Source organism: Limanda limanda, chromosome 4 (genome assembly GCF_963576545.1).
Source record: "Limanda limanda chromosome 4, fLimLim1.1, whole genome shotgun sequence".
Lineage (NCBI taxonomy): Eukaryota > Metazoa > Chordata > Actinopteri > Pleuronectiformes > Pleuronectidae > Limanda > Limanda limanda.
In genome coordinates this window covers 8,862,632-8,889,350 of record NC_083639.1, presented here as the reverse complement: position 1 = coordinate 8,889,350, position 26,719 = coordinate 8,862,632, and the positions used below count along the sequence as shown (strand labels likewise).

At 44.3% G+C, this 26,719-nt stretch overlaps 5 protein-coding genes across 5 annotated transcripts; 4 read left to right on the top strand and 1 right to left on the bottom strand.

The window, feature by feature from the left end:
• Positions 1–4,042: 4,042 nt before the first annotated feature.
• On the top strand, positions 4,043–7,441 carry LOC132999528 (von Willebrand factor A domain-containing protein 1-like). The gene is made up of 5 exons (XM_061069219.1): positions 4,043–4,067; positions 5,007–5,546; positions 5,926–6,204; positions 6,652–6,927; positions 7,164–7,441. Exons 1-5 carry the CDS (start codon positions 4,043–4,045, stop codon positions 7,439–7,441), a joined length of 1,398 nt encoding a protein of 465 aa, XP_060925202.1.
• Positions 7,442–10,996: 3,555 nt separating this feature from the next.
• On the top strand, positions 10,997–12,968 carry LOC132999527 (olfactory receptor class A-like protein 4). Its single transcript, XM_061069218.1, has 4 exons — positions 10,997–11,272; positions 11,498–11,761; positions 12,309–12,554; positions 12,756–12,968. The coding sequence occupies exons 1-4, from the start codon at positions 10,997–10,999 to the stop codon at positions 12,966–12,968; spliced, it is 999 nt and encodes a 332-aa protein (XP_060925201.1).
• Positions 12,969–14,006: 1,038 nt separating this feature from the next.
• Positions 14,007–15,171, bottom strand: LOC132999526 (olfactory receptor class A-like protein 4). Its single transcript, XM_061069217.1, has 2 exons — positions 15,082–15,171; positions 14,007–14,996 (listed from the first exon to the last, which is right to left on the bottom strand). Exons 1-2 carry the CDS (start codon positions 15,166–15,168, stop codon positions 14,007–14,009), a joined length of 1,077 nt encoding a protein of 358 aa, XP_060925200.1. The 5' UTR covers positions 15,169–15,171.
• A 2,668-nt stretch (positions 15,172–17,839) lies between these two features.
• On the top strand, positions 17,840–18,736 carry fndc10 (fibronectin type III domain containing 10). The gene is made up of 2 exons (XM_061069216.1): positions 17,840–18,231; positions 18,352–18,736. The coding sequence occupies exons 1-2, from the start codon at positions 17,840–17,842 to the stop codon at positions 18,734–18,736; spliced, it is 777 nt and encodes a 258-aa protein (XP_060925199.1).
• A 2,704-nt stretch (positions 18,737–21,440) lies between these two features.
• Positions 21,441–26,287, top strand: ssu72 (SSU72 homolog, RNA polymerase II CTD phosphatase). The gene is made up of 5 exons (XM_061069939.1): positions 21,441–21,716; positions 22,571–22,714; positions 24,387–24,526; positions 24,673–24,791; positions 25,141–26,287. Exons 1-5 carry the CDS (start codon positions 21,637–21,639, stop codon positions 25,240–25,242), a joined length of 585 nt encoding a protein of 194 aa, XP_060925922.1. The 5' UTR covers positions 21,441–21,636; the 3' UTR covers positions 25,243–26,287.
• The last annotated feature ends 432 nt before the right edge of the window (positions 26,288–26,719 follow it).

Here is a 26,719-nt window from a genome sequence, read left to right as displayed (position 1 = left end):
TCTGAGGCCGCATGTTTTGGACACTCGGGTAAAGAGAGGGGCGGAACTGTCAACCGACCACCATCTGGTTGTGAGTTGGATCAGGGAATAGGGGAAATTTCCGGATAGACCTGGTAAGCCCAAACGAGTAGTGCGGGTGAACTGGGAACGTCTGGAGGAGGCCCCCGTCCTAGGTATCTTCAACTCACACCTCCGGCGGAGTTTTTCTGGCATTCCTGTGGAGGTTGGGGACATTGAGCCGGAGTGGGCGGTGTTCAAAGCCTCCATTGCTGAAGCTGCGGCGGCTAGCTGTGGCCTCAGGGTCTTAGGTTCCTCAAGGGGCGGTAACCCTCGGACACCGTGGTGGACACCGGTGGTCAGGGAAGCCGTCCGATTGAAGAAGGAGGCCTTCCGGGATATGATATCCTGGAGGACTCCTGACTCGGTTGCAGGGTACCGACAGGCCCGAAGGCCTGCAGCTGCTGCCGTGTCGGAGGCTAAGCAGCGGGTGTGGGAGAAGTTCGGAGAGGTCATGGAGAAGGACTTTCGGTCGGCACCAAAGTGTTTCTGGAAGACTATCCGGCACCTCAGGAGGGGGAAACGGGGAACCATCCAAGCTGTGTACCTCAAGGGGCGGTAACCCTCGGACACCGTGGTGGACACCGGTGGTCAGGGAAGCCGTCGGATTGAAGAAGGAGGCCTTCCGGGATATGATATCCTGGAGGACTCCTGACTCGGTTGCAGGGTACCGACAGGCCCGAAGGCCTGCAGCTGCTGCCGTGTCGGAGGCTAAGCAGCGGGTGTGGGAGAAGTTCGGAGAGGTCATGGAGAAGGACTTTCGGTCGGCACCAAAGTGTTTCTGGAAGACTATCCGGCACCTCAGGAGGGGGAAACGGGGAACCATCCAAGCTGTGTACAGTAAGGACGGGACTCTGTTGACCTCAACTGAGGAGGTCGTCGGACGTTGGAAGGAACACTTTGAGGAACTCCTGAATCCGAATAACACGCCCTCTATGTTGGAGGCAGAGCTCGAGGTTGATGGTGTTTCGTCGTCAATTTCCCTGGTGGAGGTCACTGAGGTAGTCAAACATCTCCGCAGTGGCAAAGCCCCAGGGATTGATGAGATCCAGCCAGAAATGCTAAAGGCTCTGGGTGTTGAGGGGCTGTCATGGTTGACACGCCTATTCAACATCGCGTGGGAGTCGGGTACAGTGCCAAAGGAGTGGCAAACCGGGGTGGTGGTTCCCCTGTTCAAAAAGGGGGACCAGAGAGTGTGTACCAATTATCGGGGTATCACACTTCTCAGCCTCCCTGGTAAAGTCTACTCCAAGGTGCTGGAAAGGAGGGTTCGGCCGATCGTCGAACCTCAGATTGAAGAGGAACTACGGACCAGCTCTTCACTCTCGCAAGGATCCTGGAGGGGGCCTGGGAGTATGCCCATCCGGTCCACTTGTGTTTTGTGGATCTGGAGAAGGCGTATGACCGGGTCCCCCGGGAGAAACTGTGGGAGGTGCTGCGGGAGTATGGGGTAAGGGGGTCTCTCCTCAGGGCCATCCAATCCCTGTACGCCCAAAGCGAGAGCTGTGTTCGGGTCCTCGGCAGCCAGTCAGTTTCGTTCTCAGTGGGTGCTGGTCTCCGCCAGGGCTGCGCCTTGTCACCAATCCTGTTTGTGATATACATGGACAGGATATCGAGGCGTAGTCGTGGTGGGGAGGGGTTGCAGTTCGGTGGTCTGAGGATCTCGTCACTGCTTTTTGCGGATGATGTGGTCCTCATTGGATCATCGGCTTGTGACCTTCAGCACTCACTGGATCGGCTGGCGGCCGAGTGTGAAGCGGCTGGGATGAGGATCAGCACCACTAAATCTGAGGCCATGACTCTTAGCAGGAAACCGATGGATTGCTTACTCCGGGTAGGAAATGAGTCCTTAGCCCAAGTGAAGGAGTTCAAGTACCTCGGGGTCTTGTTCGCGAGTGAGGGTACTATGGAGCGTGAGATTGGCCGGAGAATCGGAGCAGCGGGGGCGGTATTGCGTTCGCTTTACCGCACCGTTGTAACGAAAAGAGAGCTGAGCCGCAAGGCAAAGCTCTCGATCTACCGGTCGATCTTCGTTCCTATCCTCACCTATGGTCATGAGGGCTGGGTGATGACCGAAAGGACGAGATCGCGGGTACAAGCGGCCGAGATGAGTTTTCTCAGAAGGGTGGCTGGCGTCTCCCTTAGAGATAGGGTGAGAAGCTCAGTCATCCGTGAGGGACTCGGATTAGAGCCGCTGCTCCTTTACTTAGAAAGGAGTCAGCTGAGGTGGTTCAGGCACCTGGTAAGGATGCCCACTGGGCGCCTCCCTTGGGAGGTGTTTCAGGCACGTCCAGTGGGGAGGAGACCTCGGGGAAGACCCAGGACTAGGTGGAGAGATTATATCTCAACACTGGCCTGGGAACGCCTCGGGATCCCCCCGTCAGAGCTGGTCAATGTGGCCCGGGAAAGGGAAGTCTGGGGCCCCCTGCTTGAGCTGCTCCCCCCGCGACCCGACCCCGGATAAGCGGATGAAGATGAGATGAGATGAGATGTTTGAATCATTTACGTATAATAGGTTATGCTATTAGACATATATTTTCATGAACCTCAGGTGCCACATGTTGATACGCATGTGTAGAGAGCAGGCCAATTTAGTAACACTCGAGCAGAAACAGATGAGTGAGTGACCAGATGCACATATCTGATTGTGCGGGATGCTCGTAGGTAGAATTGATTCTTTCCATTGAAGGTTATTCCAGTAAGACGACTTTTAGTCCACAAAACTGCTTCTGAGAAATAATAATGGGTGAGATGGAGAAACCAGTATGTGCTCACTTAGGTGGAGAGATACCAAGATGTGGGATCTGCTTTCTCTTCCTGCACTGCATCTTTTCTAATTTTTTTACAGATTTATCTTCAGTGTAAATCTCCCTCTGGTTTCATATGATAAATCGACTCCTGTGACCAATTTCCTCCTCACTGTCATAAATCCTCCCCTTCTAGCTCCAAGTTTTCTCTGTGTAATATGTTTTTTACACATTCTGATACAGTGGGAGCCGTGCAGTGGCTTGTTCTCAGTTTGTTTGTGTTATTCATTGAATAACACAGTTCATACACCTGCTACGGCCTCTCATTCTTTATATTAATGCTTCCCCAAGAGCACTAACTGCTTGTGCAACATTAGTGTGATTGGTCTTACCTTAGATATCATAAAGCAGTGCTGCCCTTTTTATATGCCTGAGATAATACTGTGGTCACAACAGGATGATTCATCACTGTCCACTGTATCTTGTATAACTGAGCAGGCAGCAGAGGAAACTAATAAGTTCCAATGGTTTAACCTTTCCCCGAACACTTGTCTGCTGCTGTAGTGGAAATGGTATAAAAGTCTGTACTTTGGTCCAATGTTTAACAAGGTGGAAATCAACTCCTTGAAATTGTTATATTTTAAATTGTGTTGGTAATGTATAATATACAAGGTTTCACTATTGGTGAGAAACCCAAAGAGAATTTTCACTTGAGTCTGCCATTGGTGTGCGTTCTTAATGAGAAAAATGTGTTCCCGACTGGGAAAATTCACGTGAATGCCATCTCAAGTTGGAGCAACAACTAAGAAAGTTGATAAATATGTCCATCTCTCAAAAGCATCTTAACACTACTGTTTAACCATTACTGATGTTTTTATGATTAACATGTATGCATATATTTTAAAGCATATGTATGCCTGTCACACCTGATCCTTCTTCACTAATATGTAAATATTGTAAAGATGTGTCAAGGTGTTGGTTTGACTCCCTAAACAAAAAAAAACACAACACATTTAATTACAGTGTCCACGTTTTTCCACAATCCAACTTCAAAACACATGTTGTGTTCAAAACTCTGTACATAGGACCTTCCTCCAGAGTAGGAATATAAGGGAGTTAATCAAGAATATGCTGATAAGATAATTATTGTGAGATGCCGTGGTTGGGCTGCTAATGAGAGCCGACAGGTTAGTGCCGGTAGCAAAGGATATGGAGGCAGTGTGCCTGTTGTGACAGAGATGGCTAAGGTTGAGACAGGCAGTGGTGTGCTGGCTGAGCGCTGCAAGCAGATGGAGGTAGCAGATGATTGGTTGAACAACGTTCTGGCAAAGTCTTGAGTGCTTGATCCGGTCCATATATACTGCCGGGTGCGGAGATTTGATTGATCATTGCATCTCAGGTGTGAAGGATTGCTGGCTGGGGAATCAGGAGACCCGAGGCCGCACGCCCAGTCAGGCAGGAGACTGCCAACAGGCTGAGCACTCAAAAACAGAACCAGAAACCCACACAGAACCAGACCAGGTGCTGGAGACCCCTAATAGAGCAGAAAGGAGAGGGAATATTGGCCTTGCATTCAGGCTTGATCACCCCCTGGAGGATGGCTGCAGTATAGGTCACATAATCCACCTCCTCCATGTTGGTGGATGGGACATGGTCAAACAAAAAAGTCAAGAACAAATAGTTTGTCTCTTTCATTTAAGGTAGCTCTAATCACACTGATGTTTGTTCAAGTGTTAATTTTTTTTTAGTAAGTTTGATTTGATGCTATAAAAAGAAGGGGATCATGATTGACAGCTGAGACGGACATGCGTTTGCGGTTGAGGGACTATGTGAGTGGGATTTCAAAAGCGTGGCCACACACCACAGTCAATACTGTGCAGACTCTGACTACAAATTACGTCACCTGAATAGCTACACCTGAATATTTTTAGCTTCATCTTTTTACAATGGGAGGAAGTGGAGGCACGTCGTTCATCTTTGTCAACAGTCTATGGTCTCCACTCTAAATGAGTGGTGCTTCATAACTGGTGGATGTGGAAATCATCCATTCTTTCTACTTGGCTTCACCACAGCAGTTTATAAGATCATTAAAAAGTGGATTTAAAAAGTTAGGCAATATTTTAAAAAAGTATCTGTAGTTCACCTGTTAATGTTCTGATGGCTTTGACATATTAAAGTGACCTGTTTCCCTCCTGTTGACAGTGTTGAACTGCTGTGAAGGGGATATTCTCCTCCTGCTGGATTCTTCAGGAAGTTTAGCACACTACGAATTCTCACACCTGCTGCGTTTCACTGCCGACCTGCTTCGGCCCTTCTCATTGGGTCCTGGACATGTGAAAGTCGGGCTGCTGCAAGTGGGCACAAGCCCAAAACTGGTGTTCGACCTGAACGCCCACGACAGTCAGGAAAGTCTGCAGAAGGCCCTGGAACATGTCCACCATCTGCAGGGAGACACCAACAATGTGGCAGCACTCAGGGTGGCCCAGCGGCTCCTGACAGAGACAGAGGAGAGCCTGCCAAAGATACTGCTGTGGCTGACTGATGGAGCGCAGCCTGGAGACGTGGTCGAGCCTATGACGGAGCTGAAGGAGAGGGGAGTTTCTGTGCTGATCGTGTCCACAGTACATGGCAACTACCAGGTGTTAAAGCATGCAGTGACACCTCCTCTGGAGTCCCACCTGTACTTTGTGGACTTCGACAACATCAACATCATCACAGAAGATCTGAGGAAGGCCATCATCAGTAAGTGTGTGTGTGTGTGTGTGTGTGTTCCTGTATTTATATATTTGTGAGGACGTTGCAATGGGCTGTGTGAGGGATAAGACTTGGTTTTAGGGTTAGGGTTAGTAATTAGGTAAGGGTTAGGCCTAGTTATAGAGTTTGAATTGTTAAGGTTAGGGTAAGAGGGCTTTCGAATGTATAATGTCAATGAGTCACTTAGAAGTACAACTTGTGTGTGTTTGAAGCATTACAATAGTTCCATGCCAGGTGTTGGAAAAATATTTGAAAAACTGAAAAAAGTGGATTTCCACTCAAGAATGATTTGCTCCAGTTGGTCCAATTTTCTATATATTTCTATATATTTGCACCCCCCCTCTCTGTCTTCTCGTCTTATCTATAGAAATCATTCGCGCAGAACGACTGCATGTGGTTCACTTGACCTCCCACAGTGCTGTGCTGCAGTGGCGTCCCATTCTGACAGCAGACGGAGGTCATTATGAGCTCTGGTATAACTCAACGTTGGAAACGGACCCCGAGACCAGACGTACCATCTCAGGTGCCTCCAGCCGGGTGGAGCTGACAAACCTCCAGCCTGATACCACCTACACAGCGTCCCTCCGACCAGAGTCCAATCAGAGGCTGTTTGACACACTCTCTGTGACCTTCAACACACTTCCTGGTAAGATTTACAGGGAATTTGGCCTTAATGCTGTTGATGTTTTGTCCCTGCTTTCCCCAGAATATGGACTTTGCTCATGGAATTGTAGACATTCGAATTTACATTGTGGATAATGGAAAACTGGAGACAAATCAATTCAACTGGCTGAGCAGTTGATGTTGTTGGTTTTCTCCTAAACAGATATTTGTGCCATTAAAGATATATTTACTACAACATGAGGCCACGCAGCTGCAAATTCAGTTTGTAATAACACACAACCCTGGACCAGTGCAGCTGCAAAGCAGTCGGATTGGTTTCTGCAGTGTGATCATTAGTTTTAATTTAGGTGTGCAAACAGGCAACTTCCAGCACCAGATTCCATCTCATCTAAATTCATTAAAGTTCATCTAAATGTGATGCTGGCAGCCGTGACCTCACCAGTGTCCCTTCTCCCGGCGCCTGATGCAGATGTTTTAAGCCCGTCAGTGGTCTCCGTGTCAGACTCCAGCCCTCATCAGATCCGCGTGAGCTGGGGACCTCTGCAGCCGGCCCGCGTCCAAAGATACACGGTGGAGTACGGAGCTATTCCGAGTGGTCAAGTCCAGACTGTGACGTTTCATAGCCAGAAGAATTCTACTTTACTCACAGGCCTGGACCAGGGCACTCAATACCTGGTAACAGTCAGCGCTCTGCATGTGGATGGAAAAGAAAGAGCCATGTCAGTGAGGGCATGCACACAGGAGGGTATGTTTTCAGTTGTAGCATGATTTTATCTGTGAACAAAAAATATGTTTGTTTCTTTCAGTCGTTTTTGCTTGAAAGCATCACATTTGTTCTGTCTATCTCTCTTTTGTGAAAGTTGACCTTTTAAAGTTGCCGTTTCAGATTTCCGTTTCTAAATCATTCCTACTTTCTTTCGAAGCGTATCCGTTTCCCTTGTCTTAACAGCTGAAAACGTCTCCTTGTTTTCTTTCCTGCAGCAGCTCCGCCTGCTCTGGCCGACCTACAGCTGACCCCTGTGCAGTCTCAGGAGGTGCAGGTAGAGTGGAAGGCCCATCAGGAAGGCTTGAAAGGCTACTGGCTCAAGTGGGAGAGAAAAAACTCCCAGGTGTCCTCCGTCTCCTCCGTCTACCTGTCTCCCAGCTCTAGTTCCACGCGGCTCACCCACCTTTCCCCGGGCAGCCAAGTGTGTGTGTCTCCGGTCTACAGCTCGGGCCTGGGTGACGGGTTGTGCTGCACTGCACTGCACACAGGTTAAATATAAGCCCTGTATTATCATTAGCTTTTTTTCTTATACTTAATTTCCATTTGTACATTGTAGGATTAGTTCACTGGAGGTAGTTTCATTTCCTGTTTCTCTGATAGACTTCTAGCCAGTGGGGTTAACAACCAGAGACTGCAGCTAAAAACATGGATGAAATCATGTATTTTAAGGCAAGGCTTTATCCCATCACTCCGGCCCTGTGCCTTCACAATGTGTGAATACAGAGCATAATTGATTCTTTCTTTGTCCTGCAAAGAAAAACATCTCCAACCGCGTCCAGACACAGTTAATTTGTTCAGTAAGTCAGGAGCATCCACAGCTGCAGAGTCTGAAGATAGACAGCAATTACCGTCCACATAAGGAACTATTATTACTCACAGTAAGTATTTATTATCATTACTATTATAATGTCAACCTTCTCTTAAAATGAACTGTTACATTATTGTAGCTGTCTTGTTGTTTACCTTCCTATCCGCCCCGTGTGGAATCAAAATCTAAATTAGTAGCATTACCTGTTGCTTAAACCGAGACTTCTCTCATCTGACAAGGGACAATAGTTTATATAGATAGAAATAAAGATCAACATGAGAAATTAAGGTATTTAAGTCACCATAACCATGAGAAGTCCCTGTGAGTTGTAGACTTAAACCTATAAAATACAAGACCTTTTTACAACATTGTGTTAACAAATCGAATACATTTCTACATTAGAAGATTTAAACATATTTAATTGATTAACATTAGCCTGTAGCTTTGAATACCAAGCTGCAGGGCTAGGACCATGTTAGCACAACACTCGTTCAGACAGAGAATCCTTCGTCCTGATGAATGCAGTGTTGATTTGAGAAAAGAATAAGAGTATGTGTAACAAAGTTGTGTCCATGGACTGCAGACAACAAACCATGGTGTATGGACCAACAGAGTAATGTCACACTGGTTTGTGTTATCCTATAAAGACCAAATTTCAGCTTGTTATTTTCCGCCTGTGGCCTCTTGAGTGACTTTTGATATTATTGGTTATTTATCCATCCATTATCTATCTTGTAAGAGTCATGTGGGGGAGCTGGAGCCAATCCCAGCTGACATTGGGAGAGAGGCGGGGTAAAGAGGTTTCCAGTGTATCACAGGACCAACATACAGAGACAAACAACCATTCAAACTCACATTCACACCTACGAGAAATTTAGAGTCTCCAATTAATCTAGCCCCATTATGGATGTCTTGAACGCACACACAGGGAGAACATGCAACTCCACACAGAAAGACCCCGAGAACCAGGATTTAATCCAACCTGTGAGGCGACAGTGCTAACCATTGTACCCCTGTGACACTATTGTTGACTATGGTAGTTTGAAATATTCTCATTTTGAAGCTGATCATGAATAACTCAGGAAAGATGTTTTTTTTTGCCAGGAAGGACTAGTTTCATTCGTCATTACTGTGATTTTCAGCAGCTATTTAAGCAAATAAGTCAGAGATAGATGAATTTCAATTTGACAGTCAGTTATAAAATGCAGGGAAGGGGTGATGTTTGTAAAGGCTGGGAATAATTTAGTGTCTTTTATGAAATCAGCTCTTGAGATCAGAGTAAGTTAATATCTGTAGTCATGTCATGTTTCTGTGCAGCACAGAACACAGAGTGAACATGTATTAAGATTTTTTTTTTTGCTTCGTATAAATCTTTATGTGCTTGTGAATTTCTGATCAGGATTGTATCTTAAAAATGTGTATCAAAGCCAATCAAATGAGGACCAAAAGAAGTTTAAATAAAGATATATTTGCACTGGGATTGTTTCCAATGTTTTTTTGTTATTAAAAGGGAACGTATAGCTCTGTTTTAAAAAGGGTTCCTCGTTTCTGTATTTGGATGTTTATACGGCCATCTAGTGGCCATAGACTGTAAACAAACACGGAAGCCTCATGACTTGTCATTTGTCAACTTGTCATACGACATAAGTGGCTCATGTAGGATAATTACAGGTTAGGCTCAATTATATTTTCTTTCGTAATTACACCTGAACCCATTTTCGAAACATTATTTCAGTTAAACAGTGGACAGGGATATTAACTATGAACACTAAAATGACCTAATCAAATATTATGGATTGGACTGAAAGTGATTGGCCATTGAAAAATGTTTTGTTTAAGTGAGTGTGTGTATGTGTGTGTGTGTGTGTGTGTGTCTGTGTGCGTGCGTGCGTGCGTGCGTGCGTGCGTGCGTGTTTGTGTGTGTGTGTGTGAGTGTGTGTGTGTGTGTGTGTGTGTGTGTGTGTGTGTGTGTGTGTGTGTGTTAAATGTCAGCTGAAAAGGATAAGAAAACCTTGCTGAGCTAATTTTAAAGACACTTAACTGCCAAATGTCAATGTCAATTTTAATTATATAGCACAAATGTCTTAATTGTAAGATCTTTGAAAGAGATATATAGCTTGTGGTGTATACTGTAAGTTTGTCAGATATACATTGTGCTATTAAGAGAGTAGTCCACAAAGTAGAAGGTCCGTGGTTCGATCCCTGACTCCTCAAGTCTGCATTCCAAATTGTCGTTGGGCAAGATTCTGAACCCCAAATTTCCCCTGAAGGCTGTGCTGACACTGCATGGTTTGAGTGGTGTGTGATAGAAAAAATTCTGTGTATAAAAGCATTGTTTGAAAACACGTTGCTACTACTTAATAGCTCACGAGGGGAGACTTGAGATATGAGTGGAAGACCTGTCGCTGCCCAGGCAACGATCAAACCTCTGGACCCCTCAGACACTTCTAATGGGGGCTCTGCTTAATCTGTAGTGGGTCAATTTGATTGGTGTACTTTGTACCTGCTGTGACAGTGGGGAGCTTGTTTTTACAGTTGATGTCAGTGTCCAATTCGACTGTTGTTGTTTCTGAGTGCAAAATGAGAAGAATGATTCACTGTTACTAATTTACATATGCCTGTGGATCCATCCATTATCTTTACCAGTTATACTTTGAGGGTCATGGGGGGAGCGGGAGCCAATCCTAGCTGTCAACTAGGAACCCTCCTGCTGTAGTGCAATTATACTAACCACTGCACCACCATGCCGCCACATTTACTGGTATTATTAGCAGTATCTGTCTTGTTATTATTTTTTCTTATTATAATGAAAACTCATCCACATGCATTTGCCTACATGATAATAAATAAAAAGGCTTCAATACGTCCCCCAGGATGATGGCATAATGACTGAAGTTGCACAGAAAGCACATTTCAGTCAGGGAAGCTGATTAATCTCTTGTGTTTCATTAACTTGCACCCTGAAATCCCAGAGGTATTAAATAGTGTTGCCTTGTGGCTTTCTGAGAACCTAACCTGCTTGGCACTCCCAGAGAAAAGGGGTGTAATAAATCACAAACCCTGCGAAGATCGAGCAGAGCACTGACCCGAACTCAGGAAGATGTTGGTAGCATGTTGAAGGTCAAAGACTGAGGTTTATTCTTCTGACATGAATCAAAACTGAAGATGGAGAATGCTTAGAGGTTTTACATCAGCCCTTCAAGCCGCTTCACAGACGAGGTTGTTCAATCAGTTGTTGCAATGGAAGGCTCAGAACATCCAGATGAAGACACAGGGCTTGTGGGGATGGGACTTCGCGTGGCTGTGTCCCCTGTACAAAATGCCTTTTACATCATCCTGGTGATGCTGGGAATCCTGGGTAATGGCACTGTGGTTGTGGTGATCAGTAAGAGCGTGATTATGGACCACGGCGGAGGACGCAACTCGGACATCATCATCATTAACATGGCGCTGTCTAACCTGATGGTGTCTTTGATGAGGAACACGCTGCTTGTTATCTCAGACGTGGGACTCGAGGTATGTTGTCTTCAAAATCATCCACTGAGTTACCCATAGTTCATATGGGGATTTTTTTCGCACCAGCTACCACACTGGTCATCTATGCCGTAGTGTACTAGAGGTAGTAGTGAGATATTTATTATTTAACAATTAGATGTCAGCTAGGTTAATGTAACACATTTATTTTCTATCCTCCAGTAAATAAGTAATAATCAATAAAATATACTGTTTTCTTTACCCCAGCTGTACTCATCCAAAGAGTGGTGTCAGTTCCTGATGGGTGTCTGGGTGTGGCTGCGATCGGTCAACGTGTGGTCAACGCTCTATCTCAGTGCATTCCACTTCCAGACTTTGAGGCGCGTGGCTCCCAACATGGGCAGCCTTCACGGGGCCCGGAGTCCTCCTACCACCCTGCTGCTGAGTATGGCCCTCATCTGGCTCCTCAACTTCATCTACTCCATTCCTGCTCATATATTTTCCACGAATGGGAATGAGAACACCACAGAGGTGATTCCAGCGAAATTTACGTCATCCAGACCTTTAATCAAGTACATTATATATACTACAGGTTGTTCTTTCATAAATTTAAATTTTACATTACTTCTTTCCTTTTCCACACAGACTTTGTTTCTGTTCATTCCAGCCTGTGGAAATCTTTTGCTTTTAACCTGCTTGTGTTGTGTAACAGTGAATATCAAGTCTGTATTTATTAATTATAAATTTGGTAGATCATGTCAGACCAAAAGAATAATCTGCATTACCAAAAGCAGGAAAAAGTTGCTTTCAAAATATATATATATATATATATATATATATAAAAAGAAAATATATATATAATTTTTTTTTTTTCTTTTTTTTCTTTGATAATACTTGGCATGGTTATTAGTTATTAAGAGATCAAACTACAAAATCTTGGATACCAGAATAAAAACACACAGTAGATAATGTACTGTTCTATCAACACTACAAATTAAATTAAAAAGTCAATAATAACAGAACCATTTGCTATTTGTTAACAAAATTGTTGGTTCCTCTATGTTCCTCCTCCTCTCAGACTCTGATGCTGGTGAGCAGCACGACGCGCCCCCTGCTGGGCTGTGTGTGGAACTTTCCCTCCACCTACAGTGGCCTGGCCTATGCCACCACCTCTGTAGTGATCCATGAGGCCTTTCCCATCATCCTGATGGCTATCACCAACATAGGCTCCCTCTACACCCTCTACACCCATGGCAGGATGCGCAGCTCAGTGCAGGACGGTCCGGTCATCAAACGAGTGCCAGCTGAGAGGCGAGCGGCAAAGGTGAGGAAGAGGAGGGTGTCACTGAAGATCTCATGTAGCCATGTAGATAAGCAGTAACAAGTTTTGATTTACAGCAGATTTGTGCTATTATTCATAGATCTGACAAACAGATTTCTCTACTGTTTGGCTCAAACTGACCATATTTCATCATATCTCTGTTGGTTCACACTGCCCCAATTCTTTGCCTTGTGTGATTTTCAGGTGATTCTCGCTCTCATTATGCTCTTCATTGCTTCTTGGGGAACCAGCATTATCTCCGTCAACTATTTCAACTACAACCCGGGCTCTTCGGCTAATTACCTCCTGATCATTGCTCGTTTTGCCAACATTATCTTCATCGCCATGTCACCTGCTATTCTGGCTGTCGGCCACAGGAAACTGCGGTCCACCGTCAAGTCCTTGCTCTCCTACTGACAGAGCTGCCGGCTGACAGGTCACTCTGCTGCAGCACTGGAGGTGAAGCTCACACAATACTGATAATATCTCTACCATCATCTCAATAGTTAATAGTTCTGAGGTTCATGGTCATTGGTGTGAATGCTTATTTATCTCTGTAAACCTTTGTGTCTAAGTTGTGTGAGTGTGTTTGACTCAGAATAGAAAGGCAAAGTATTAACACCCCAACAGGCCTAAAGGATTCATGTTACGTGACTCAGTAAGTAGACACGGTTGATAGTACTATTATTTTTATTATACAGTCCAAACAAATGGTCCTACGAAAATTTAAAATCTGTCCAAACTGATGCAGATTAAGCTGCAACATGTTTCCTTTAGGTTCCCAGACAAAATGTTTATACTATGCTTTATAGGTTCAGTGTAAAAAAAATTGTCAACATGATGGCTTCTGACTACATATTTCATATTTTCATACCTTGTTTGAATCAACATAAAATAATATCATAACTGTTTAAATAAACTTATTGTGAGACAGTAGCCTCTGATTCACCATTTGACATCTGGATTTCTGGATCTGTTTGTTTGAACCTTGCAAAAGATTTTAGTTACAAAACGCTGCTTAAAAGTGAAACATGTAATGAAAGAACAATGTACAATATATGGTAAATTTATGCTATTGGACCAACATTTCAAGGATCAAAATGTCTCTCATTTTTCCCTTTTTATTTATTTTTTACTTTGATGTGTTGGATATTGGAGACTGATTGGACTGGTTCGATAATTTTTAAATCATTATACACTTTTCAAAATATAATGGAGACAATGTTTGTGATGTTGATTTATAAAAATTATCTTGAATTCACAGCACATACCATCTTCAAAGAAACAACAAAGACCAGTGAAATGTCTGCTTGCATTGAAATATGTCAAAATAAGCTAAATAAATACATGACAACAATTTTGTCCAGGTAACATGCGAGTGAATAGAAACAGTTTAAAATTGTTTTTCTTGTCACACTCTGCATCACTTGCCTGTTTTCAGCTTCTCGTCCACATTTATGATTTTCTCTCATTTTGAACAACAAAAACAGTTGACTTTCCCTTTTTTCCTTCAGTCTTTGGAGATGTACTTCCCTGTTCAGCGACCTCACGGTGACGTTTCAGAACTTTGGACCACCCCTGTATCATGCTCATGATTCTTCTCCTCAGCTTGCCATGTCCCAGCGCCACCACCATTGGACTGAAGCCCACAAATAACGAGGCGGAGAAGTGGGCCACGGTCAGCAGCCCCTCTGCGTGGTGTCCCCCGTCGTGGTTGTAGTACGTCACCGCGGCGACCTGCAGCGTCCAGCAGACCACGAAGAGCGACACCAGAGACATGATGACATGAGCTGCCTTTCGCTCAGTGGACACGTGTTTGTCCAGTTCCCCATGATTTCCTCCCCCCTCTCCACCTGAGGTGACGGCTCTGATGTGTTTGGCCAGAGCCTGAAGTGTGGCCAGATTGGTGAACATCATCAGCACCAACGGCAACACCTCATTTAGAGCCAGTGAGGTGGAGGCAAAGGCTGAGCCCTGCTGCTGAGATGGGAACTCCCAGATGCAGCCCAGCAGAGGCCTGGTGGTGCAGCTGATCACCATCAGCTCCACGGTGGCGTTGCCGTGAATGTGGGTGGTGTATACCAGGGCCGGAATAGAAAAGACCAGGTTAACCCCCCACACCAGGCCCAGAACGAACCACACCCTCCGCCTCTCCCTCTGATGTGCGAGAGGTCCGAAGGCTACGTGCTGTCGCCTCAGGGTGGTGCAGTGGAAGACACTGAGCGCCAGAGTCACCCAGCAGCCCACGGCTCGCCACCACACCCACAGCAGCATGAAGACTCGGCACCAGCCTGGAGACAGAGACACATTCAGGCCCAGGTCTGACACGAAGATGGGCACCGTGCGGAAGAGTGAGGTCAGCAGGTTGGCCAACGACAGGTGCACCAAGATGGTGTCAGAAGAAGGGAGTCTCCGAGCCGGACTCTCACTGGCTGACTGAAACACCTGAGAGTGAAAAGGACAGACTGAGAAAAAAAACAAGAAAAATATTCAACTCACAAGTGCAATACAAGCCTGTGCATCCTCTCACCACATGGATGACCAAGATGTTTCCCAGGATGCCAGAAAAAACCAAGAGCCCAAACAAAATAGCATCTACAGTGAGGACCTCTGACATGGCATCATCCTCTGCATGGCGACATCGCTTTTCTTATTGTAGAGTGAGTGGGAGAGAGTAGAAGGGAAACATTGAGGCTTCATTTATACTACTGCTCCAGGGGATTCTCCTCTTCGTGTCTTATACGTTCACGCACAGATGAACAAGCAAGTTCATCACGCAGAAGGTTTCATCTTTGCTGAACAGGTTCAGGGTCAATTTAGTTCAACATGCTGATGCTTTTGCTGAACATGCAGAGGCGGGCGTTTTCCACGTTTGCTTTCCACATCACCGACCAGCTGCAAACGCAAAGCTGTTTCATGACCCCGACAATCACGTAAAAAGCTGTGGGTCACTGTTATTTGTTGGGATTACAATATTCATGCTCATCGTCACTTAACTTTGCTGCAGAAAAGCATGTGGTGGTGGCCCAGTGATCCTCTGGGTTTGTTTTTTTTCAGCTCATTTATTTTTCAGTTTATCCTGTTTAGGTCCCTGCAGCTTGGCTAAAGGACAACATGTTAAATCACATAAACCAAAAAACTACCGATCTTACAGATTGAACTAATAATCTGATGTGAGCTCTCAGGAACCGGTGGTGCTGAGCCAGTCATTGATGCAGCACTTTCTCTCTCTCTCTCTCTCTCTCTCTCTCTCTCTCTCTCTCTCTCTCTCTCTCTCTCTCTCTCTCTCTCTCTCTCTCTCTCTCTCTCTCTCTTATTAGTCAGCCATTCATCCTCTCCCTTGGTAATAATTGTTTGTTGGCTTGCCAGGTTTCTCTCTTGGGAGGAGGCAATCATTATTCACAATAATCTCACATAAGCACTGCTTAATTAATTGTGCTGTGGAGGACAGTGATGCATCTTGATCGTATATTAATTCTAGATCTTTTTCCTCGTTGCGTGAGATTATTTATATCAGTAGATTCTTTCTTTATTTTTAAGAAACCATCAACATGTAAAACCAAAAACTTGGTTGAAGGCATCACTGTATTCATGATGATATCAAATAAAGAAAAATCTAGTATAATTTAAGTTTTGTAAAGGGGCTCCTTTAAATTAAGACCTCTGATGCACTGTGTCAGAATGCTTCATGACCAGGGGATGGACACAATGACACTTGTACGACATCATTTACATATAACACAAAAAGACCAGCATTTATTTCTACATTTATGAAGCTTTATCATTACATTTTTGTGGAGACTGTATCAGAGAGGTCTTGGTGCAACTGATGTCCAATGTGTGAGGCTGGATTTTGCATCTAAAAACCTTATTTAATTACATCTGCATCGACTCAAAGATTTTAACTGGGAAATAAAATCTAAGTAAAGTAGAAAAATTAAAAGATGTGAGAAAAAATAGATGTTACTTATTTGTTGGTGGAAACTAACAGTTTTAATTCATTGGTAAAGTAATGTTAAGTCAGTGTTGGCGGTTGAGCCACACGGGTCATCTCTCATATTTTGTCACAAAGGTTTTTTCTGGGAATGAAGTAGCAAAGAAGATATAATAAGATACATTACATGTTGGTTAGGTTGGTATCCATGAGGAAACGAACAGTTCTTATTCATTGGAAGGTAGTATTTATTCAGTGTCAGTGTTGTTACCACACAGGTCGTCTCTACAGAAAACGTTTGGTCAGGGAAGACAAATCTAAATAAAGTAGTAGAAAGATAAGATAAATAAGATGTTGTTCTACAAAAAATAGGGAAAACTGATAATTCAGCACAAAATATTTATTAATATTGCTTTCATATTTTGACATCATTTCAAACACTCTTGGCTAGGAACTGGTAATTTCACAGGATTACAGGAGAAGGTGGCAGATGGTTTAACAGCAGCTCTGATGTGATGTGAGGGACGTGCACAGGATGCAGGGAAGTTTCCATCCATCGCTGCTGTCAGGACTGAGATACACTTGAAACATCGTGAGTGTGTGTGTGTGTGTGTGTGTGTGCGTGTGTGTGTGTGTGTGTGCGTGCGTGTGTGTGTGTGTGTGTGTGTGTGTGTGTGTGTGTGTGTGTGTGTGTGTGTGTGCGTGCGTGTGCGTGGGATGATGACTCACAAACCCACTGTTCAGAATTACAAATATGTGGTGCACGCTCCCAGGGGATCTGCGGCGCGCGCTCGTGGACGCGCACTCTCACACGGAGGCTTTTACGTCAAACCAGGCAGGAAGAAGAAGAAAAACTAGAAGAAGAAGAAGAAGTAGAAGAAGAAGAAAGCGGACCTGGTGGCACCATAGGTGGATGTAAGGGCATCCGCGTCCTGTCATCCCACCGAGACAAGTAAGTGCTTCTCCTGGATGTGTGGAGGTGATGCTGAGGAGACTTCCCCCCGCACTCTCCATCCTCATGCAAGGTCACAGCGGGATGTCTGGCTGACTGCACGGACGCGTGATCCACTGTTATTTCTGTCGCAGATGCACGCCCCCCCCCCCCCACTCCGCTCTTCTCGCGGATTCCGTCGAGCGCACCGAGGCTGAGCTGATCCTATGGCAGACGTCGGTCCGCCCTGTGCCACCGTGAGAGGAGAATCATCCGAGCAGAGGGAGTGAAATGAAAAGCCAACAGCCATCCCTGCTCGCCCTGTCGGCTCTGCTGCTCTGCACATTACAGCAAACGGCCGGCTCCAGCAGATCATCATCCCCATCCCCATCTGAGGTGAGGGGCAGGGGCAATGTGGGGGGGATGCTTCAACACTGGCTGAGACAGAGCAACATCACCTCCAACTATGGCAATCACAGCCAGAAAAGTAGGCCGCCGTCATCACCACCAAAGCTCGAAGGGGTAAAGGGCCACGTGAATAGCTTCTCCCTCAACACCAGCAGAGGCAATGCTACTACTGTGATATCTGAGAGGTCTGGCGGGGGTCCAGGCTGGAGCCCAGAGGAAGGGGTGTCATCACACTGTGCCTACCAAGTGGTCGAGGGAGGCATCGGGGGGCAGCTGTGCTTCCGAGACACGCTGCTCGGGTACAAGTGTCGCAAGGCAGACTGCAGGACAGTGGTGTCTTTGGGGAATCTGGTGGCAAATATCCTTCTCAACGGCAGCGTACTGTTACAGTGGAGCCATGAGGGAGAGTCTCTGACCACTGAGGGAGGGATGAAGAGAGAGGAGGCTGCAGCTGGTCAGAAGAGCAGTGGGGGTCCAGGGACCAATTCAACAAAGGAGGGGAGTCTACCATCAAGCACTGTTTTCAGTGGCCGACGCCACAGGCAAGGAGGCTATGAGTTGAGCTGCTGGTGGAATGGAAGCTACACTCAGTTTGAGTGTGCCGGTGTCCATCTTGGATCCGGCTGCAGGGACTTCCTCCTGACCGAGCTTCATGAGAACATGCCCTACCGGCTCTGCCTGAGATCCCTGGCCCAGTCCGATCCAGCTCAGAGCAGCGACCAGCGGCACTGTGTGGAGTTTACCCTGCCACCGTCTGGGATGCAGGACATTGTCATCGCCATGACAACTGTGGGGGGAGCCATTTGTGTGATGCTGGTCATCATTTGCTTGCTGGTGGCATATATAACAGAAAACATCATGAGCCCCATGACACAGCACACATACTCCTACCGCACTCATTCGCGTCACTGATGCACTGCTTAATGAATAAAACGTCATGCATTTAACATCCACTACCAGGTGTAAACTCACAGTCATACACTCACTTTCCTAAATAGTTGTTTCCCAAACAAATATGTACATCCTGTTGTGACTGAACTGAAGCACAATCTACTGTGGCTCTGCAAATAACATGCCTTGACAACCTCTGCGAGGATGCACTGAACCAAAAGTACCGATAACTTACATTTAGTAAATGCGGTAGTGTACTGTGTTGTGTTTTTGTTCAAGGTTGTGTGTGATTGAGTGTGTCAGTCTGTGCACTGACAGCATTTATACAGCAATACAATTGATGAAATGGCATCAGAAGCAGCTGTTCTGCTAAAACGTTGAGCCTGTGAAAGTGTCCAGACTGTTCCTGTCCTTGCTGGGTCACAGAAAAATAAGACTTTAAAGAAGTGCATCTTTCCACAGGACTAATTCATCCCCCCCCCATCTTGTTTTGCTTTCAACGCAATGTGTTTGAACCATTTTGTGAAGGGCAATACAATCTGCTGTACAGTCTCCAGATACTTAGCCAAACATCTTGAGTTAGAGAGCTTTTATGTCCTGCTGTCAGTAAATAAAACACCATGAGGTCATTTGTAATACTTTGCAGCTGTCTTTATTTCCTTGTGTTTATGTGCATGTGTTTGTTTTTTACATCCAAGGGGAATTTACAAGAAATAGAAACAGGCAATAGAAACACACGTGTAAACATGAAACCTTACAGAGCTGTCACCAAACAGGAAAATGGCTGGTTTGTATGAATAAATCCTTTATCTTCTTTATCAACGTATATATATAATCAGGTTATGTTCATGTTTTAAAGCAGTGTCATGCTCCAATTTTAGCTTCATCACCATTATGCAAGGTTAGAGCATTATGTCGCAATGCCCCAAACCTATAAACCACAGGAATGCATTAGACTAATGTACAAATCTACAAGATGGAAAATATTCTGGAGACGCTCTGGTTTCAAAATTGGCATATTAGTATATGTTTTCTGATTGATGAGCTTCTTTGCTCAATTGAGATGACTACCCAATTTTTGAAGTTAACAATAAAGCGCAAAAAGGACACATAGTAAACACCTTATAGGGTCCTCACACCACAGGTAGACCCACATGATAGGATTCTATTTTGGATTATTTCTGACTGCATGAATTTACATGTTAATAAGGTAAACATTCCTTTTAAGTTGTTTTACATGTGAACACTTCAGAGGGAACCTCAACCACAGGTAGGCCAAGATCACAGGATTCAATTTTGTTGTTCCTGGCAACAGACATTTGAATATATATATATATATATAAGGTAATCACTCTTTTAAAGTTCTATTACGCGTAGGCACTTCATAGGGAACCTCCACCACAGGAAGGCCAATATGACAAGACTCTATTAAATGTTCCACACTGCATTTTAGAGTGTAGGACAAAATGGTGAATATCCATGTACGTTTGAAGGTCTTCTGCACAATGTAAGTTAGCAACTACCAGTATGTCAGCAGGTGTCAGCAGCCACCTGCGGATGTTAGGGGACATAACTCCAGTTGTGCACCTCAGCATCATTAAGTGTGTTGGCCTTGTAATCAACGCTACAGGCCGAACTTTAGGGTATTAAGTTAAATCTGACTGCATATTACTGAGGTAAACATTGTTGGGATTTTAGCTTGTCTGTGTGCCTGAGTCTGTTGAGATGTTTATGCAACTGCACTCTAAACAATAAAAGAAAGGAGGATGGGGGCAGGAGCAGTTTGGGTCAGATATAAGGCCTTCAGACAAATTACTTTTAATAACCGCTGCTGCTTGGTGTTAATCATGAATCTTTTTCTTGTTCTCATTTTTAACTTTTTATATTAAAGCATAACTCCCTTGGCTTCATTCGACATCACACAGAGTTCAAGGAGCTGTCCCTTCTGGGGAACAGTGACTAAACTATTATCAGTGACTATTATTATTATATATTCTGTTGCTGCCATTATTACTATATACTGCTATTATATTGGCATAATTATTATCATATATAAATATTTATTATGTAATATTATATACTATATATACTGTACTATTTGTATATACTGTCTAACAATAACATTACCATCATATCATCAGTACTATTACCATCATCTTGCCACTGCACCTTATCTACCTATTTATCTTGTGTTTCTGTTTTTATTCTTTCTACCTCAATATTTTTTATTTTATTGTATTGTATTTTATTGTATTCAAATATACCGGCTGCTATTTCCCTTCGGGGATGAATAAAGTAATCTATCTATCTATCTATCTATCTATCTATCTATCTATCTATCTATCTATCTATCTATCTATCTATCTTTCTATCTATCTATCTATCTATCTATCTATCTATCTATCTATCTATCTATCTATCTATCTATCTATCTATCTATCTATCTATCTATCTATCTATCTATCTAAACATTCTTAAAACCTAATTGTAAAGTGCAAGCAATGTGAGCAAGTGTTATTTAGACCTGGGACTCAAGACAATCCAAGTGCACGCTGGGAGATCCCCTGGTTGTTATCATGGCAGTTTGTTTATACAACGTTTATTTGCAACAAATGTCGTATTCGTCACATTTACTTTGAACCTTTGATTTCAGCTTGTGTGACGCTCCGCCCCCTCCTCCCCCACGTGACACCCTCCCATAAAGCCGTTTCCGTGTGACGCGACTCCGCCATTTTGACTTCCTCCTTGTGAGAAAAGACGAGCGCGTCGCCGGGTGGTCGTTGTTGTTGTCGAGCCGCGTCGTTGTGTCACCGTGTCGCGGGGGTCTCCACCACACTTTCCTCGCGGGGCTCGAACTCCCCCCCCCCGCTCGTTAGCTTCCAGGAAGCCGCGTGTCGAGTCGCGTCCGCCGGGGAGTCGCGATGCCGAGCCACCCGCTGCGTGTGGCGGTGGTGTGCTCGAGCAACCAGAACCGCAGTATGGAAGCGCACAATATCCTCAGGTAAAGACCGGGCGAGAGGACGACCACACGGGGGGGAAGGCAGCCCGAGCGAAGGGGTCGTCCCTGGATGTCCGGGCCGCTCCCGAGCCTCGCAGACCCGGGGACAGACGGCCCCTCCGCCGGGCCTCGGTCCAACAATGGCTCCCTCCTCTCAGAGGCACCGGGGCCGCGGCGCTGCTCTCCCGCGGCCGATCACTGCTCCAGCTCAGCTTAGATAAACTCTGCCACCACACGTCATCATGTGTCGTCTTCTAAAAGCTGGCTCCGCGGTTTAGTTAAACTATTTGTAGGCCCCACATGTTGTGTGGAGCGCCCCCTTGGAGGAAGCATACCGGAAGGGAGGAACTGCAGCTGCACACAGGGGCTCAGTCATGTAGGAGTTTAGATTGGAGGTTAAATCCTGTTTTAAACTACTGGTTGTTGAGTCTGGACGCTGCACACTGGTTCCCACCGGACATGTGATGGCAACAGGACTGGAAACAAAAGAAAGAGGAGGATCAGACCTGTGGACCAGTGTAGCTTGTTGGGGACATGTCCCCCCCCCTCGTCATTAGCTGAAATAATAAACATCACATCCCCCTTTTTACAGTTTGTCTATTCTCCTGAACAGGGTTTAATCAGATTGTGCCACAGGAGAGAGCTGGACGCGCTGCCCCCCCCACACACTTCACTGTGCAGTGATTCATTGTGTGACGCACACACAATCGGCCTGTTCCACTTCCTCACTCAGCTCAGCTCTCAGGAGACGCCAGGGAGATTGTGTAGGATGTGTTGTTGTCACTGATGATTCCTGAAATGTTATGTAATTTATTCTCTTGTCCTTCCCCCCCCCCCCCCCCCCTCTCTCTTTGCAGCAAACGTGGATTTGACGTGCGCTCATTCGGCACAGGGTCTCATGTGAAGCTACCCGGTCCTGCCCCGGATAAACCAAATGTGTACGACTTCAAAACGACATATGAACAGATGTACAACGACTTGGTCCGGAAGGACAAGGAACTGTATCCCCTTCTCACTCACCTTTTCCTCACACACACAGACGCACACGTACACGTGGACCATGCAGATGGGAGAGCACTGGTGGATTAATCAGGGATTTTAACAAGTGTGACATATGTACAGTGTGTTTTGTTATGAAACCTGTAAAATACAGAAAACAAAGGAAGCAGTGCAGCAGTAAGTCATTTGGTGAAGATCATTAGGGTTTTGCCCTAATGATCTTCACTGTTTCTTGCTAATGCAGTTTCCCTATATGCTCCACAATTTTGCAGGTTGAATTAATTAAGCAAGTTAGATTTTTGTTGTAATCAGCTTCATCTGGCTCACTTACTTTTATGGTCAATTGCACTTAATGTAGTTTCTGTAAATACTCTAAATCTTGGTTATATTAAGAAAACAATCACAAGGGAAACTCCATTATCAAAGAAAACGGTAGCTTCAAGTAAATATTAAGTGGGGGGGAAACTCTACCCCTAAGGTTATTTATCAGAAGTACATTAACAAAAAGCAGATAATTATATCTACCACTGTTTGGGTTTCTGTTAAACCTGGAATGTAGTCATTACTTCTGTTTATAAGATTGTAGGACCCAAAGGTAAGTAAAAAATAAATTAAAAAAAAATTTAAGATTTAAGAAAAGACTACCAATTACAATCGCTTGCATTATTCATGAAGAGTAATACCTGCTGCACTTTATTTGTACATGCATTAATATCTCTGAAGCTTTCATCCAAATTACTGCAGTTATTCCTCCTGTTAAGTCCTGGCTGGTCCTCAATTTGATCTTAGGTGACATTCAAATGATTAATGTCAACATCATCCACAGTTGAATTTTAAGTCTGCTTATTTATTCATGGAGTATTTCCAAAAATCCTCTTGACTGATCCTACTGAATTAATTATTTAGTGATCCAGGTTTAAAAGAGAGGCAAAATATCTCACCAAATGTTGACTTACTGCTGTGCTACTGATCATTATGTTACTGTTTTGCAGTTGCAGATATCTCCATGTGTGTTGTTTGAGAGGTCAAATGTGTAATCCTAAGAATCAAATCTGGAAGAGCTGTGACATCACAATGCATTATGCTTAAAAGGTGTTCATACTACCTCTTATAAAACTCCTATAATCCCTGTACATATGCATGGGTTTCTTACTGATGTATCATCACGACAGAAATTGTACTTTTTGGCTAAGATGGCCATGTAGTGACAGTGCAGTTCAGAATGTTTTTGTATTTTTTTTTTAAACAAATGGCAGCCTGCCAGTGTCTGAATGGTTTGTTGATAAAATCAAATATTACAACTCTGTTGAATTCATTTATGGCAGCCTGTAAAGGTTTCACATTTTACTGACATTGCCCTGAAGTGTAATTTCTTCATCCAGTGTTTTTTTTAATCAGCCGACAATTTATAGTAATATTTTTTTGTACCACTAGAGGGTGCTGCAATTTGACTATTGCAAGCACTGGTGATATTCCAGTGTGTATTTACCACCTCTGTGCTTCCACTGAGACATAACCTAAAGTGCAAGGGAAAAAATACAGCCCCATTCAGAAAAATATGTCCTTTTATGACTTCCCTCTCCACAGGGTGTTGGTTGTTGTGATGAATATTGTTTTACCTTGAAGTGTGTCTGTGGCTCCCTGCTTGTGTTCCTTGACCGCCTCACTCTTCAGATACACACAGAACGGCATCCTGCACATGCTGGACCGCAACAAGCGCATCAAGTCGAAGCCGGAGCGGTTTCAAAACTGCAAGGATAAGTTTGACCTGGTCATCACCTGTGAAGAGAGAGTGTACGACCAAGTGCTGGAGGGTGAGGATTCTCATACATGTCTACTACAGGAATCCATGTGGTAACCCTGGGACACCTGCAAAGATCTTGCATTTGCTGCTTTTTACAGGCCACAGCACGGAGTCTTATGGTTTCAAAAGCACGTTTTTACTCTAATTTCTCCTCAGATCTGAGCTCAAGAGAGCAGGAGACGCTGCAGCCTGTACACGTCATCAATGTAGACATTCAGGATAACCACGAGGAAGCCACGCTGGGCGCCTTCCTCATCTGTGAGCTGTGTCAATGTGTGAGTCTCCTACCAGGGTTTTCAAATGCTTTTGCAGCGACACAGCAGCGGTGAAGTGGAGCTGAGTCGCCACAAAATGTTGTAGTTAACATATGTAAAGGGAGTGACTGGTTAAAAATAAGATACACTAATTAAAGTATGCAGTTAGTTACGAGGATGTATAAATTAAATTGTCTTTTAAGCCTAACAGAAATGAGTCAGTAGTGACCTAATGAAAATGCTGCCAAGGCTAAATAAAGGTGCTATAGATTAATAAATGTGTAATAATAAATGATTGATTAAGTTCCTTGGCGCTAATGAGCACTGTGTGCATGCAGGCTGTCTGTAATTTGTTTTTCCCCCCCTGTAGATCCAGCACACTGACGACATGGAGAATGAAATCGACGAGCTCCTTCAAGAGCTTGAGGAGAAGAGCAACAGACCTTTTCTTCACTCCGTCTGCTTCTACTGATGCACAACCGAAACCCGCAATAAACTCAGACAACAAGCAATCAAACCACAGAGTATGGACATGCATACTCCCTGCTCCTCAGTCATCTGTTACTCAGTACATAGATAACGTGTGCCTACACAGCACTCCCACACATGGAGCTTTGGTCAGGGCCTAACAAATGGCTGCGCCTGGACATGTTGGTAATGTTGGGTTTTTCCTTAATGCAGCGTACAGACTCGCTGCTCTCGCTCTGCCTTTATTCCTTCAGAACAAGGTCAGACCAAGGTCCTCCCTCCATCCCAGTCCAATGAAATCACTGTCATGTCTCCTCAGGGAGAGCCATAACACCCCCTACCCCTGCACCACAGCCCCTGCCGGTCAAACAACTGCTTTAGGAGTTTCTTTGATTTGTGTTCACTGCAGCATGTTGATGCTGACTTTTTAATTTCTCTAGATATATCATTGTAATTGATTTGATCATAAATGTCAGACTTTTTTCTCTGACCAGGTGCAGTGTAAATGTGTCTCTTGGGGTCAAACATGGAGGAGTATGAAGTGAATGCATTGTTTGTGCGACTGTGTGGTAGATTAGTTAGGATTAAGTTAAAGGTGGGTGGGCTAATAAAGGATAACCAAACCTAGGCCTCTCTGAGGCTCTTCTCTTATGTGTTTCCAATATAATGTGTTGATTCATATTTAAACTTGGATATCTTTATCTTTCAGGGTGTAGTTTTCTTTTTTTTGTAAATGTTAAACTGAAGCATTGTAATTATCTGCAAACTGCGAGCTCCGCTCAGAGTGCCTAACTTTTCTGTATGTACAGATGAATCTACTAAAGAGAACAAACAAGAAACATGCAGCGACTCTTTATTTGATCTGACATGTGGATCATGTGTTCACTTGTATATTAGCATGTTACTTGAATTAATATTGAAGCCCAGACCATCTGCCCCTTTTGTTTGATTTATTTCGTTTCTGCTCTGTCTTTTGGTTGACTGAAAATGTGTAAAAGATTGAGGTGTGCTAAATAAAGCTTACCTGGTATGGGTAGTTCACAAGTGAATGCATCTGTGTATCTATCCCATTTTCACTGACGGTTCAATTAGCATGCATCTTGAGCAATGTACTTAATAACATTAGTTCTGATGTATTGATAATTCATTAGAATGATTTTAAAAGGTTGCATCATGTCATCTTAAACAATGAAATGTTTAAGATCCACTTTACAAGACCTTATATAAGAAATGTATATATTTTGCCCAGTTTTAGCTTTTTTAAACATATATAATATCAGCAGTAATGTCTGGTTTCAGACCCAAATATAAATCAGGAAACCGTAGTTTAATTAGAATATTCTTCATGACAACATAAAGCTACAATGGAAGTGATACAGTATTGATGCAAACAATGACTCGTTCAGTTCATTGTCAACAATTAGCAGTGGGTCGTTCCACACACCGGGCAGGACCGTGGACAGTGATCGGTCCCCGGTGCA

Coding starts and splice junctions, on each gene's coding strand:
- LOC132999528 (XM_061069219.1), top strand. CDS start 4,043: ATGGCTAAGGTTGAGACAGGCAGTG. Junction 4,068..5,006: donor TAAGGTTGAGACAGGCAGTG/GTGTGCTGGCTG, acceptor TCCTGTTGACAG/TGTTGAACTGCTGTGAAGGG. Junction 5,547..5,925: donor TCTGAGGAAGGCCATCATCA/GTAAGTGTGTGT, acceptor TCTTATCTATAG/AAATCATTCGCGCAGAACGA.
- LOC132999527 (XM_061069218.1), top strand. CDS start 10,997: ATGGAAGGCTCAGAACATCCAGATGAAGACACAGGGCTTGTGGGGATG. Junction 11,762..12,308: donor GGAATGAGAACACCACAGAG/GTGATTCCAGCG, acceptor TCCTCCTCTCAG/ACTCTGATGCTGGTGAGCAG. Junction 12,555..12,755: donor CTGAGAGGCGAGCGGCAAAG/GTGAGGAAGAGG, acceptor TGTGATTTTCAG/GTGATTCTCGCTCTCATTAT.
- LOC132999526 (XM_061069217.1), bottom strand. CDS start 15,168: ATGTCAGAGGTCCTCACTGTAGATGCTATTTTGTTTGGGCTCTTGGTT. Junction 14,997..15,081: donor ACATCTTGGTCATCCATGTG/GTGAGAGGATGC, acceptor TTTCACTCTCAG/GTGTTTCAGTCAGCCAGTGA.
- ssu72 (XM_061069939.1), top strand. CDS start 21,637: ATGCCGAGCCACCCGCTGCGTGTGGCGGTGGTGTGCTCGAGCAACCAG. Junction 21,717..22,570: donor GAAGCGCACAATATCCTCAG/GTAAAGACCGGG, acceptor CTCTCTTTGCAG/CAAACGTGGATTTGACGTGC. Junction 22,715..24,386: donor GTCCGGAAGGACAAGGAACT/GTATCCCCTTCT, acceptor CTCACTCTTCAG/ATACACACAGAACGGCATCC.
- fndc10 (XM_061069216.1), top strand. CDS start 17,840: ATGCTTCAACACTGGCTGAGACAGAGCAACATCACCTCCAACTATGGC. Junction 18,232..18,351: donor CAGTGGAGCCATGAGGGAGA/GTCTCTGACCAC, acceptor CACTGTTTTCAG/TGGCCGACGCCACAGGCAAG.